General features: G+C 41.2%; 1 protein-coding gene across 1 annotated transcript in view; it reads left to right on the top strand.

Moving 5' to 3' along the window:
• Nucleotides 1-1313: 1313 nt before the first annotated feature.
• vstm2a (V-set and transmembrane domain containing 2A) overlaps nucleotides 1314-15167 on the top strand; it is a 93494-nt gene continuing 79640 nt past the window's right edge. The window contains exons 1-2 of the mRNA XM_005942940.3: nucleotides 1314-1986; nucleotides 3150-3316. Coding sequence (XP_005943002.1) covers nucleotides 1908-1986; nucleotides 3150-3316 — 246 coding nt within the window. The 5' untranslated portion in view covers nucleotides 1314-1907. The remainder of the gene's footprint in view (nucleotides 1987-3149; nucleotides 3317-15167) is intronic.

Below are 15167 nucleotides of genomic sequence, written 5' to 3'. Positions count from 1 at the left end.
TGAGTAAAAACAAAGTTACTTTCCCTAGTAACTAGTTACTTTGAAAGTAATGAGTAACTTGAAGTAACTGAGTTACTTTTGATAGAAGTAACTAGTAATGTAACTAATTTACTAATTTAAAGTAACTAACCCAACACTGTCTAACACACAACACTACACACCAACTACACAAGACAACACATTAACTACACGCTCCAAACAGCTAAAAATCACAAATCTCTCACATCTCAAAGCTCTCTCTCTTTCTCTCTCTCTTGCAGTCACTCCTAAAACTTCCCCCTCTTCCTAAACAACCAAATGTCATGTTGACATATCATTTTTGATTGGCCGACATGGTGCGTTTTTCCACCAACAGGAAGGGGCAGGTTTTTTTGTTTGTTTGTTTTTTAAACTCTAGCAAGCACTCTCATAAGCAGAGAGTGCTCACTGCTCTGTCCTTAGACAGTAAACGTGACAAAACTATTCAGGAAAAAAATATGTATATATTATTTAGCATTACTCTGGTTTTACGTGGCCTATCAATACAATTTAAAAACTGGTATATATCACCTTGTTGCTTTGTTATCTTTAAGTGGTCATGTCATAAGGTCATAAAGTCGTTTATGCTTCCTCAGTCAAACAGCAGCACTTATGCGATTGTTTTGCTCCCTTAGCTCCAGGTGTTGTGCCAAAAAGTGATCATCAGGCATCAAGCTGCCCACTGCAGCTTAAGCGGGCGAAAGTGATTGTCTACCTAGATTGTCTATCTAGCTGTCTACTAGATTTTCTAGTAGGCAGCTACTTCTGATGCAGTAAGGTGCGGTAAGCTGAAGGCAGCTTCAACCGTCTGGTTGTTGAAAAATAGTAAAGCGACCACACCACATTTTCTTGTTAGTAAAGGTAACGGCGTTGTAACGATAGAAATAGTAATTAGTTAGATTACTGAAAAAAGTAACGCCGTTAGTAACACATTATTCCCATCACTCCTGAATTCTGACTTTATGCCAGTCGACCTATACACACCTGTCCGCCTCCCCAAAGGATGGATGATCTCCATTCACCTTATGAGCAGACATTAGTGGTGCCACGATATGTACGCACTGCATCAAAGGCCAAAATGTTCTCACTCTTTCCGGGAGACTAATAGCAAATTCCAGCAGGCTCTCTTTTAGCTTAATGACTCGGGACATGTTATGCTTGCCCTGCCATGACCCACCTCCAAACTGTCATCTTTCTTATTTGCTCACTTGTGAAGCTACAATATTTAGACGAACTCCTGACTGCGTGAGTGCACCAGATTTCGACACACCCACATTTAATACGCGCTCTTGTGCATGTTAGACAAACTTTAAGGTTCTCTTTCACAAAACGGAAGTTTTGTGAATAAGTAGGACCTTTAAAAATCTGTATTCGCATCATTTGGGCATCATTTGCAAAAATGTCCAAATAAAATAAGCTCGTTAAAAAGTAGTAACTGTAAAGCAAACGCTCGGTGCTGCTTTTGTTTAAATTAAGCGGTCAAGGTGACAGGAAAAAGGGCCGGATGAGGACTAGATTTGCAGAGGTGTGGGGAGAGTGTGGATGCCACAGTGATCCACTAGACTGACGTCTCTCTGGTAGCGCAGAAGAAGACCGCAACACGGTTATTTCACAGACTTCAGTGCAACCAGGCAGTCGACAGTCTCTCCCGCAGAGAGGCACAGAGAAAGAGAAGGAAGGAGAAAAAAAGAACTTCGGCAACGACAAGCTGTAGCTTTCCAGCATGTTCAGCCTTCTGAAATCTCCGTTTAAACACACTCGCCCAGCAACTGTTTGATTTTGCTGGTGTGCAGGATTTTTCCCCCCTCTTCGCCCCCTTGGAAAGATTCGTCTTTTTTCTATCCTCCTCCGGCTGATGTAAAAAGAAAAACGAGCCCCTTGATCTTGGAATGATGTGGACCTCACACGATACTGTTGGATTTGTTTTCTTAACCGGATTTTGCGTTCAATTCGGATTCTCTTTTGAAGGTAAGGATGGCATATTTTCTTAACCAAAAGGGGGGAAAAACAATGTTGGCGTGCGAGCGCGATCGTGTCTGGCTTTGCTGCCCTGCACTGGTGGGAGAAAGTGTTAAAAGTGCGCAGCTTTGCTGGCGGAAAACGGGGAAAAGAGGCTGTTGTGAAGGGATTTTTTTAAGTGACTGGAGAAAAAAGAAAGGGAAAGCGATCTCAGAATGAATGTTTCTCCTGAAGCTGATGACGAAAAAAAAATGCAACTGGTGATTGTTTCAGATCAAGTCGTTTCACGTCGCGCTCAGAAGAGAAGGGGGGGCTCCTTCCCCCTCTTCCCCCCGTTGCACCTCTTTCACGGCGACGCTTGATGGGGAGATAAAACTTGTCTTAAAGGCTGCCTTTCATGAGAAGCTTTCAGCACCGCGGACAGCTGCAGCTGCCTGCGTCTGTCCGCGCTCCTGAAAAGCTGACGCTCCGGATTCCGTGTGGCTGCTTGGTGTCGCTCGCCACTTTCAAACTGCGTCGGTGCGGGCTCTCTCACGCTCGCCTTTGGCCACATCGCAGCTACAAAGCTCTAAACAGTTTAACCGGGAGTTTGTCGAAAAGGACGTAAACGACGGTTTGGTTTAAAAGTTTACAAATGTCATGTCGTCACCGCTCCACAGAAGGCTACAGCCCCTTCAAACCAAACTCTTTTATCAATCTGTGCTTTAAAAAAAAAAAAAACACCCGTGGACTGAATCACACTCAGGCAAACACCACGAAGCCTAGTTGGAATTTTTAACGCGGTTTCAACCAGCTCCACTGTGGCTACAAAGATACACGCATGCATAATAGGAAAGGTTTTTTGCGGAGGGGGGGGGGGGGGATGGCGGCTCCATTTAGTTTTGGTGAATAATGTAAAGCAGGAGTGCGTTGTACGTAAATTAACAGATGAAAGCGCGTCATTATATGGTGACGGTGGGAAGGTAAAGGTTGGAGTGGTGGGAGTGTGTGTGTGTGTGTGTGTGTGTGGGGGGGGGGGCTCTCTAATTAAAAACAAGAAGGCACCTTTCGTCAAACGTGTGCCTCAGTAACGCAGCTGCTGCGGCCATGCGTGTAGACGACGCACAAACTAGCCTCATCATTATTACCCCCGCCTCACCCCCTCCTCCCCCCGCTCCTTCTCTCATCCGCAGGTCGGTTCACGGACCTGCCCTCCAACATGACCGTCAAAGAGGGTCAAAACATAGAAATGGCGTGCGCGTTCCAAAGCGGAACCGCCTCCGTGTATTTGGAGATCCAGTGGTGGTTCGTGAAAGCGCCGGAGCCGAGTGACAGCGAGGAGGACATCGATGCTCAAGAGGTACAAGGGAATCTCTCCCTCTCTCTCTCTACATCTCTCTCGGTGCGTGCCCTTTCCCTGTCAAGAGCTGTGCGAGGCTTGCTTGGAGCACACCCACTCATGAAGGAAATAAGGGCATCCAGTTTGTATCCCCAGCTATTCCGCACAAGCACCTTATGCTATCAAACCTCGTGCCTCTGTAGCCGACAGAACACTAAGTTTTTGGGTATTTGTTTTCTTTTCTGGAACTTTTTGTTACCTTCATCCCCCCCACCCCCAGCTGCTTCCCCGAAGCGGTTAAACATTTCTCATTTCCATAACTTTTCAATCCGTGGCTCTAAGTTCAGTTTGACTACTTGGGCTTCCAACTTTCCCCTGAAACAGTTTTTAAAAAAAGCCCTCCGCAATCCAAGCAGGACGCAGCCCCATCAAGAAGAAAAATAAGAGCATTAATCAAAGAAAAAAGTGGAGGGTGGGAAAGGGAAAAAATGAGCTCGTTCTGGATATTAATTACATGATAAATGAAGTAAATGAGCCCAACTATTCATGGATGGATAAAAAGTGGCTGAATCAATACAGCCAAAGCATATTCCTGCACGCTGCCTCATTTAACAGTGCATTGGAGGCTCTTTGGCATTTTGTTATGTATTGCTGCTGCATTACTGCTCGTTATGACAGCAAATAATGATCAGCTGCTTAGTGAATGAGAGTGTTTACTGCATTCAAATGAATGGAAATGACTTGCTTCCATGTTGTGTGGTGAGGAGCTGCATTTCGTGATGTGCAAGGCCTGTTGTCATGACAGACATCAAACGGTGATCTGTACATTTCTATGACAAAGGGGAAGCGAGAGATGTGTGTGACGGGAGGTAGCTGGATATCCATGTGGCTTTAATTATTGTTCCATTGTTGCCCGGCTCTCACAGCAGCGTCGGCCAGGCTTTGATGTGGGTTTGATCCCACATGACTCTTGGATGTTGGGTTGAAGTGGCCTATTGATGCAGACATCACATTGTTACCCATATTTCTTATCAGGGATGGCTGTGTGAATGAAAGCTGCTGTGTGTGTGTTTGGCCTGCAGTGTTTCACTTTGAATGGCAGTGAGTGTGTGCGTGTGTGTGAGAGAGAGATAGTAATAGAGAACGAAGTCACTTGGTCTCCTGGAAATTTAGAGGAAATGAACACAATGTCTTAGAATGCAAATGTTTATGGAAATCCAAGCTGCATGCACGGAAAGTAAGACTCGGATGTTTGAAAGGATGATATGAAAAGACTTGAGAAGACAGACAGCAGCTCAGTGCTGAAATAGTGCAGAGGAAGGGTAGGTGGGCGGACACTTTATCTGCAACTCTTAACGACCCAGGTTTAATTCTTACCCGCACAATTATTCTACTGTGAGCTTTTATTTTTTTTAATGCAAATATGCAGTTATTGCCTGTAGCTTTTATTGTGTGACAAGTTTTACAATAGTGGTAAAGGATGGGGAAAATAAAAGAAGCAAGGACATATACACAGAAACACACTATATGAACTACACTTCTTGCTTTTTGAACTAAGTCCGTCTGTTTGTAAATGTAGACTGCATTTCGAGGTGCTGGATTATACAGGCCTGTGTATAGGCACTGAATTTGAGCCTGGGACTGTAGTAGATTGTCACCATTGTAACAATTCAGTCTGTAAAATTTCTTCCATCCTAAATGATCCACAATTGAGGGTATTGTCAGTTTTTATAATACTTCAGCCATTGTAGAAATAAAAGAAAGACGAAATCAGATGACTTTGTGAGTGTGAAAGTAGGTGTGTTACCCAGAGGCAACACTGCAGAGGGATAGTATCGACTATTCCTACAAATATACATTCAGTGAATAAGTAGAAAGTGGATTCAGGCTGACATGTAGACACTGAAAAATGTAACACAAATCCACAAATTTATGTAATATTTCATAGTAAAACTCAGTTCTTCTGAAGCATTCCCAGGTCCACTCAAGTCAGTAAAGAAAGGAGTTTCTGCCTGCATCAGATCTAACGTTTGCCATATGCAGCAGGATTTGGTAATGGGTATTTTTTGTAAAACACTAGAATTAACTTCTAACAAAATGCTAAATCAGGTCATTTGTGTACCCACATAAGCACAGTTTTCTCTATTTTTGCTGTTGTTGAAATATAAGTTAAACTTAAACATGTCAGCAGTATTAAACTCAGTGCCATCTATAACCAACACATTATTCAGTTCAATTCTATTTTATTTTAGTGCCAAAACCATAACAACAGTTACCTCAAGGTGCTATATATTGCACTTGTGTATACAGAAATTCTATATGCACAAGTTCTGTCTAAGTGGTGCATTGCTCCACCGATCGCCAGACCTCGTTTTTTTCAGCAGTGCTCACAATAGTGGCTTCTCTGCACTGCAGTATGAGTCCAAGAAACTGGACAGTTCGATTGAATGAGTGACTAGCAGCAGGATCTCCAACCGCTGCACCACGTCTGGTGGTGGTTTTGAGGAGCTTTTTCACTGGACAGAGTGCACATGTGGCCTTAGCAGCTCTGAAACACCATCAAGGACAAACTGGTCTGGGATAAAGCAAGACGTGCGCCTCACACATGAAGGAAACACCTTTATTAGAATTCTGCAGTCTACTGAAGAGTCACTGGTGACCCATCTAAGGTCAGGGTTTGATTAATGCCCGCCTCTTTTTGATGCAATTTTCAGCCCATTATCACTCACAGTGTTTAGCACTTGATTTTAAATAGATAAATAACTTTTGTTTTATTAAAATTCATGTATCCATGTAGTACATGCCAAACCCAACCCTAATCACAGAATGGTCACTGTTGAGGTGGTTATTAAATAATGCATCAAAAGCACTGAACGCCAAGGCGCCCTGGCAATATTTAGTCTTCTGGAGATACCTGTACCAAGGCCAGCCTGTGTCTGTTAATAGAACTCAAACAGCTGCCATTTTAAAAGGTAGTAGAGTGATGCACTCAGTGAAGAGACCACCTAGTACTACTAGGACTAAAGTGCATCATTTGTGTAACATCATATTTTGCAGAGTTGCAGGCTGAGAATTTTTAGAACACGTTCACAAACCGAGTGACTCCTCTTTATCAGGATGCTATTCATTGGCTCGTGTATATTTTTGATATGCGGTAAAAATATATATTTGTGCGTTGACTTTTTCTGATCTTTCCCTGACCCTGTGATGGGGACCTGGGGTCTTATTGTATTTCAAATTTTCCCAAGTGTCGCGGAAGCACAGAGCCCACGGTTGTTCATTTTGGCCTCGCAGTCGCTGAGCTGTGACAGAGTGCATCTGAGGCTGCTTTTTCAGGTGAAAATTTAAAGGAAAATAGCCCAGGGGTTATGATGGTTTATTATGGGGGAAATGGTTTATAAACTGCGAGCTGTGATTGCACTGAAGACTTGTTTGGAGTTTTACATGTTTTAAAACTGGTCTTTCGCTTGATTTCGTTGGTGGGAAAGTGGCAGTATGGAGAGATTATTTTAATATTTTAAATGGATTCGAAACATTTTTGACTCCATGAACAGAATCTCAGACGATAAACATGTAGCAAAAAATTTACAATTGTGTCAACTGCACTTAGATCACTGCCGATAAAATAATGATCTATCACAGGGCTTCTTCCTGTGCTTTCTCTGTTTGTTAAAGGACCAACATGTGGACTAAGAGTAGATGTGGGGGGCATGTGAATTCTTTGGTGAGATAATCCCTTCAGAAGATGATAACCACTTCTGCTTCCCCCCACTGTTTCCCATTAATATTAAATTGATGCTGCGTAATAATATTTTCGACTATTCATTTGGATCTTCTAAATAATTATTTCTGCATGAGGGCAAACTGTGTTGTAATATAGTCTATAACAATATCATCAAATCCAAAGAATAAAAAATCAATACATCTGATCATTTTTAAAGCTCTGCTTAAGGTTTGTTTAGATTCGTGTTTGACTAAGGCTTAGTAAAGACTATTACATACAGTTAACTGTTTGAAAAGCAAGGAACGATTGTGGTTTGGGTTAAAAGAGATCAGTGTTGAGTGTCAGATGAAAACAGGAGGAAATGGTGCATTTGATGGGGACTATTTTCAGCATTAATCCGCATTTGCTGCTCCAATGGTTATTTCTGACAGAGACTTCTCAGTTAGAACATTTATCTACTTGCAGGTTTTTAGCACCGTGATTAAGATAAGAAAAAATAAACTATGCTCAATTTGTTGCCGTTTTCACTTATCAGCTTTTGGAATAACAAAAAAATAATATTCATAAAGCGTCTGTGCTCATTGCTTTTCCAAAATTCCCCGAGCCTACCTTGGACACAGATTAGAGTAAAAGAAAGGAAAACAAACATGTCAATAGAGAGAGCTGTTTGGCTTCAGCTTCCACAACAAGTGCTAAATGATTCTCCTCTCAGATTATAAATGACGAGCTGCCAGTTCATAATTATGCACAAACACAGACAGACAGAAACAAAATATTCACACCTCCATGACAAAGAGGAGTCGTGCCGCTGACGGGATTCGCTACACTTGTGATTTTGTTGATTCAAGTCAGAGAGTAAAGACACACAGAGAGGAGGAGAGCGATCGCAGAGCATGAGTGGGAGCTAAACATTTGCTGTTACGGAACAGGAGCAGATTGCTGTGGAAACACGGGGTCATCAGTCTATACGACACTTTGGCTGCCGTTCTCTAACAGAGGCTGTCTCGCCTGTCATTTCATCTATAATTATGCAGCATTGTTTTCAGAATGTTGGGTTATAATCCAAAAGGACTAAAGTGTACCTCTAAAAGAATATAATATGCTGCACATTTATGTGAATGGATATGTGGATGCAAGCTTTTAAGCTAAGAGCAGAGGAAAGTAGTTTACTGGTGGTCTTGTGAAGCACTTCTGCCATTTAAAAAGACCAAAGTGCCGCACCAGTGAATTTTTTATTTCAATTTCCAATGCAGGGTACATTTTCCAAATCAGCTCTCCAAGATGGCCATAATGAGCTGGAGAGGACTGGCGTGAGAGTTGTGGTGCATCATGCAGATTTTTCTTCATAGTTCCATTACTCTGCTTTTCATGAATCCAGTTGAACTAACTTCCACAACTGCTTTATTTTTAGTCTCTGAGGCTGTTCTTGAGTTCCCACCAGTTAGCCTCATTAAGACATTAAAACCACATCGCTTTGTTCTACAGGTGCCCTTAGAGTGTCCCTGACCTGGAGGATAAAGGAACCCTGTTCCACTGTGTTTGACAGTATTGAAAGATTAAAACATTTTAGGAAGAAGTCACCGTGGCGTGAAAACATGCACTATATGGACAAAAGTACTGGATCTTGTTTCTCATCCATTTTTAATCCATTATCACTGGGACCACTTTAGAGTTTTTTGCTCTTCACTGGGATTTCCACATCTGCTGTCTTCTGTTTTTTATTAATTATCAATACGTCTGGTTGGCTGGCCATTTATTACTGTGTAATCATACATTGCCATTAAACCTATTTGTGTTTTACGTATGTAGACCCTACAGTAATAGGGAGAAGCCCCCAACAATCACACGACCCTGTTTGAGCAAGCACTTGGTGACAGTGAGAAGGAAAAACTCCCTTTAAGCAGGAAGAAACCTCCACACTCAGAGAGAGGCAGCCATGTACCACGATGTGAGCAAAGACAGGACTAAAAATCCTGTCGTTGCTCACATCGTGGTAGATGTCAAAGGTAGCCAGAGATTAATAATACCTAATGATTAAATGCAGAGTGGTGTGCAACCACACAGGGTTAGAAACAATAGAAGCTCCCCCCAGCAGCCTAACAAAAGGGGGATTCAGGATCACCTGATCCAGCCCTAACTATAAGCATAATCATGAAAGTAGAGATAGTCCTCTGAATCCAAACTGGGAGCTCGTTCCACAGAAGAGGGGCCATGTACGCTATCGGCTCTGCCTAAGACCGAAGCGCTTTATTGAAATACTATGAATACTATAAATTTGATATATTTGAAATATGTTGTCTTTGTTGTCCCCGTCAGGACTCTTGCTGCAGCATTTTGGATCAACTGAAGGTTTTTAGGGAGTTTTTAGGACATTCTGATAGAAGTAATAAATGCATCAAAATCACTCAGAGACAGGATGCTTCTAATTTTTTAAGGTATTGTGGCAATGTAAGAAAAAACTCCTGCGTGTTGGTTTAGTGTGTGCACTGGAGCACAAAAACGACTCTCCTGTGACGAGTCCTTTTCATCACAATTTTTTTACAGCTTATTGACTTTGGCGAGATAGATCCGCTTCATTTGGTTCATTAAATTAAATGACCAATAGTGCTGTGTGATACGCAAATGTTGGTATCAACACAGACTAACTAAAACAGTTTAGTTAACACAGTTTTCTTATATATAGATACTGTGGGTTTTTTTAGAGACCTGGAATGTAAATGTGCCTCCCTTTAACTGACTTTTGGTCAGCTTCTGTTGTTTAAATGTACTTTGGGCTATAAAGAATTAACATGACGATATTTTTCATAAAAAAAGTTCAGTGGGATGCAGTGGGGTTAAGTTAAACTGTTAGCAGTCGGACGTACCGCCCACGGGACATTGGATGGTTTAGGGGACTAATAGGACTGCTAAGGGGTTAACTGGTGATTCTCTGTGTCAGGGTATACACACTCTAAGACAGCTGGGATAGGCTCCAACCCCCCAATACTAATTGCATTAGTATCGTTTAAATACTGATACCAGTGTTGATGTCGATACTATCGATATTTGGATCAATCTGCCCACCTCTTATGACCAAAATGTAGCATCACTGCATCAGTTCAACCTCTTGATATTTGAGAGGTTGTTAGTAATATGCTTATGGTTGTGGCTAGGTTTTTTTATATATATATATCCACCACTTTATGTTGATTTTTAACCCATCTGCCAATCTTAGAACAATCCTGTCATGGTCCTGAGTCTGTTGACTCTGTGTTTTTGTTTTGATTAAGACTGTTGTATGTTTTGGATTAATTCTTGCTAAGATTTGCTTGTTCTTAGGTTTTGGTTTCTGTTTAGTGTCTAGTCTGTGTCTCTGTGCCTGCCCTGCTCCCACGTCTCCTGTCTAAGTTATCCCTTTCCTTGTGTTCCCTCTGTACTGTGTCAGTATTGCGATCTCAGTCTGTGTCTGTAAGTTCAGTTGGTGTGCTTCCTGTTTTACTAAGGTCCGTGTCGGTATTCTGCGTTGCTTCCCTTGTCTCGTCCTGCCCAATTAGTCCCAGCCATGTTTCCTTTCTGTCTCCCGTTTCCTGATTACCCCGCTGTGTATTTCAGTCCTCTATCATCCCCTGCTTGTTGTCGTGTCGTACCCTCTCCATGCTGTGTCCTGACCTCCATGTTATGGTAGTTTTCTAGATCTCCGTTCACAGCTTAGCTTTCTAGTTTCTCCAGTTTCCTTGGTAAAGCTTAGTGTTTTGTATTCATGAAGAGTTCTTCTAAAAGCTGCGTTTAACTTTCCTTCTCCGAGTCCTGCATTGGGTCCCATCTCCTGCCTGCCAAACAGCACACCTGGACAAGATCTGTAAGACTCAAAAGCTTGTTTAGCGTTTTTTAAATTACACCTAGCATTTTGATGAAAGTGGATATTTCAATTAATATTTAATGCCTAAATATAATTCATACCATTATAAAACATTCCAACAAATGTGAATAAGCGTGCAGGCTTTGTTTTCAGATTTCTGACTTCAGCCAGTCATTGCTCACAAAGGATTTGAATTAAACTGCTGAAAACAATATTTGTATTTCTAATTATTTTGGTTTGAGAATTACTTTTGAGCCTCTGGAAATGGAAGCACTATGTATAAATGGTTAATGCAATATTTTGTTAAACCCCTTAAATTAAAGCTGAAGGTCTACACTTAAATGACATTTTGATTGCTTCATTTCAAGTCCATTGTGAAGGCGCAAATTTAGAATATTGGATCCTTGTCTGAATACTGGCTGGAAAGGCTGCTGCTTTGACCTTCCTCATAGATGTACAAAGCCTACCTGAAGGTTATGTCACGCATGACGGACAGGGCCTCATTTCCATGCATTTGAATGTTAAAAAATACATTAACGATTTTATTTAGTTTTAAACTCTAAATCCCTCTTATTCTGAAGAGGTGGATATAAATCTTTTCAGGCTTTGATCTCTTCTTTTTATCCAGCTAATCCGCCCACTGTTGTTTGCCATAAGATCAATTTATTGAGTAAATCTTTACCACCCCGTCCACTGGTAATTCTATTTGGTGTGGGATTATGTTTGGATAAAAGTGAGGGAATGGGAGAAAAGCTGAGTTTTATCTGTGGAGGTAACTGTTCCGATCATTTCAGCCACTGCTCTGTGAGCTCTCGGTTATGTATTATTCCCACAGACGTTGGGAATAAATACATAAAAATAAAAGCAGCTTAAAATCAATGTAATTCTGTGTGTGTGGGGGGGGGGGCGACAAACATCTTTGTATATCTGGAATATCATAAAGGCCACACCTTGACAGTATGAATTTCTAAGCTGAAGTAAAGGTTTAGAGAAAAAATCGGAGATGATGCTGGAGACCTGGCGCAGATGTGTGCTGTTTAAAAATGTATACTGCATTTCATTACTCAAATACTGCCTGGAGTGCATGAATGGTGAGACTGCTGCTGGATTCAAACCTAGATCTCCATGAAACACATCACAGCACTGGCATGTCTTTCTAAAAGCGAGATGTTTTTTTTTTAAGAAAAAAAAAGGAGGTGGACATGATACGAGGTCACCCTCAGCCGCCAGAGAAAATAGAGATCAGCTGAAGCCTGGGGTAAGAATACAAACGACCATTATATAAAGCATCCACCTGTGCACTTTGACCAAATAACACTCAAACCACTGCGAGCTTTACCTCTCTTAACAAGTGAGTTTATAAATCCACTGGGTGTAACAGCAAGGAAGCATAAAATCCATTGGCAGCCATGCTCTTTGAGTGACCTTACTGTCTGCCTCCCTGCCTCTCCATCATAGTCTGACTGCAGCTTATGCAGCCTCCTCCTCCACTCAAGCTGAGATAACTGCACCCGGAGTCAATACCATGCACCAGGTATAGTCTGCTGACTGCTCTCCTCAGCCATTCTGGCCCCTGCCATTCCCGCACACGCCTGTAATGATCTGCAGTGGTTTGTAAACAGCGAACATGAGTTCTCCACAGGAGCCTGTTGTGTATGTGTGAGCATGCACGAACACATGAAAGAGCTCGCTGCTTTGTTATTCCACCTGTGGACTGTCAAGCGATCCACTGACAGGCTCAGCTGCAGCGGCGGAAGAAAACCGGGCTTTTGAAATCACTGGAATTCACTGCAGAAACGACCGAGGGCTGTTTCCAGTATTGGTAAGGGGGTGGCAGGAGGTTGTTTAAGGTGGGGTGAGTGTCTGTGTGTGTCTGTTTGTGTCTGTCTGTGTGTGTCTATTTGTGTACCGGTTTTTCCTACCTTTGTGGGGACCAAAATTTGAAATTTACTATACTTGTGTGGGTCAACAGCCCATGGTCAGGTTTGGGGGGGAGGGAAACTGCATCAAAGCTCCTATGGATGGTACAATATGAGCGGGCACTTGGTGACAGTGGGAATGAAGAACACCCAAGAAGTTTATGTTCTGCTTTATTTATGGTGAGTGAGTTTCTAACATATTTTTAGTCTCTTACTTGCCCAAATTTATGGATGCAGCTTGCTAAGCAAGCTAGTGTTAGCTAATGACTTGTGTTATTGTAGGGTCTACCTTATATATACAAAGCACCGTGAGGTGACTGCTGTTGTGATTTGGCGCTATATAAATAAAGTTTAATTGACTTAATTGGTGTGTAAACGTCTTCCCATTTCTGTGTCCAGAAAAAGCACGAATACTAATACTAAGGCTTCAAGATGTAAAGTCCAAAACCATTGGGCAAGTTTAGAGTTTAAAGCATCAAATGTGAGGTAAGAGAGCCCACAAAATGAGATGGCAAATAAATGTATTTCATTTTAGAATGATGTTAAATGGTAAACCAAATCACTGAGACTTATATAAAGCATGAGAGTGTATTTGGTTGCATCTATAATTACCACAAAAGCCTTCAGTCAATGAGTGTTCATGTTAAATTCAAGTGACTTAATACAATTGACATGTTTTCTTCAACTTTATCTTTGTTACTGTCAGGCCAATTTTAAGCATTTCTGCTTAGATATTATGAAATGAAAATTATGAAATGAAATAATGTGATTTCTCAAAAAAGACATAAATCATATACGATTTGTTTCATCATCTTGAACATCAGCTTTACTAAACAGAAACATCTGAACATTTAACTGAAATGACAGGTGTCCTTCCTTCTTGGAGTCAAAATTCATTTTTTTGAGTTTTTGTATAAAACTGAAAGGATGAAAAAAATAAGATCTGAAATGAGAGATTGATCCAAAATACTCCTTTAGGCTCTGAAGCTCAGGTGTATCTGTTTGACTGACAGCTGACAAGGGCATGGAGAGACAGTGCGAAGGATGCTACACTGAGAAATTCCACCAGCAAGGTAAGCAGCAGGGCTGAAGGATAACTGACAACTGGTTTAAGCTGTAAATAAAGATTGTTACAACAGAGCAGCTAATTAGCCATGGTAACATGTTTGCTAATGTGGTATTTTTGCCAAGTCCCCTGAGAACTTGTTGTTAAAACTCTGTGACTGTTGTTCAGATTTGTGCTGATATCTGAAGGCAAGCGTGTCTGTCAGTCTTCCTACAACAGAACATGAATGAGTCCAGTTCTTCACCTACTGTGTCCTGCTCAGTTTATGCACACAGAGCTCTTGGTTCCAGGGCTTATTATATTTGTTTATTTAAAAGTGAATTAATAATTTTTTCCCCCAAAATACTGTGTGAGCTTTAAGCCTGGTGTTTTTATGCAAATGTGTTTGAAGCTCTATAAGCCTGTTCTGCATGTGTGCTTTCAAATATGCACAAATCTGGTTTAAATGGTTGTTACCATCTACGTGTAACACACAAAAACCAAGTTAATTTGGAGGAATTCAATAATACATTAAAAACTGTTTAGTCAGAATTTGTGTGTATTGATCAAGTCCTTTATGTGAATGTTTGAAAGCATGTCCATGTGAGTGTGGGAGTACTTTTTATAGTGTGTTGCTATGGTGAGACTATACGTAATGATAATGGTTTCTTTCATGTTTACTCATCTCCGGTCAGCGCATGTATAGACCTGGATATGTTTTTTGGTACTGCTGTGAACTGGTTAATATATTTGTAGCATTATTCCAAACTTCAATATTTCTAAGCTGTTTTTACAATATCTGTTTTTATGAATTCTGATGTAAAGGGAACAGACAGTGGACTTGAGTTAGCACACACTGAGTACACGGATGTACATGTAAGTCAGGGGGGCTCAGCTCCCAATCATAATGTCATGCATCCAGTGACTTGTAATTAATATTAATGGAATATGCTGTTTGCAGATGTAATCAACGCTTCTCACATTTGCAATCCTCAATACAATTGGATAAAAATGACAATGATACATTTAAAAGCAACCTAATTAATTGCATGACCTGTTGTAGTGTCTAAGAATATTTCAGAGTGAATAATCATAGATTTCAATCTAGTCCACCTGTTTTAGGGTGGAGCCTTTAGTTATCAAACCCGAGGCAAAGTGTCAGACATTAATCACAACAACAGTCACCTCAAGGTGCTCTATATTGTAAGGTTAATAACAGATATGATTCAATGCAGAGAGGTCTGTTAACACATAGTGAGTGAGAAAGGTGACTGGAAAGGAAAAACTCAATGCATCATGGGAATCCCCCGGCAGCCTACGTCTATTGCAGCATAACTAAGGGAGGA

Source organism: Haplochromis burtoni, unplaced genomic scaffold (assembly GCF_018398535.1).
Source record: "Haplochromis burtoni strain Fernald_Lab_line unplaced genomic scaffold, NCSU_Asbu1 Contig_354, whole genome shotgun sequence".
NCBI lineage: Eukaryota > Metazoa > Chordata > Actinopteri > Cichliformes > Cichlidae > Haplochromis > Haplochromis burtoni.
The sequence above is the reverse complement of the archived record's forward strand: the minus strand, read 5'-3'. Positions and strand labels throughout refer to the sequence as shown.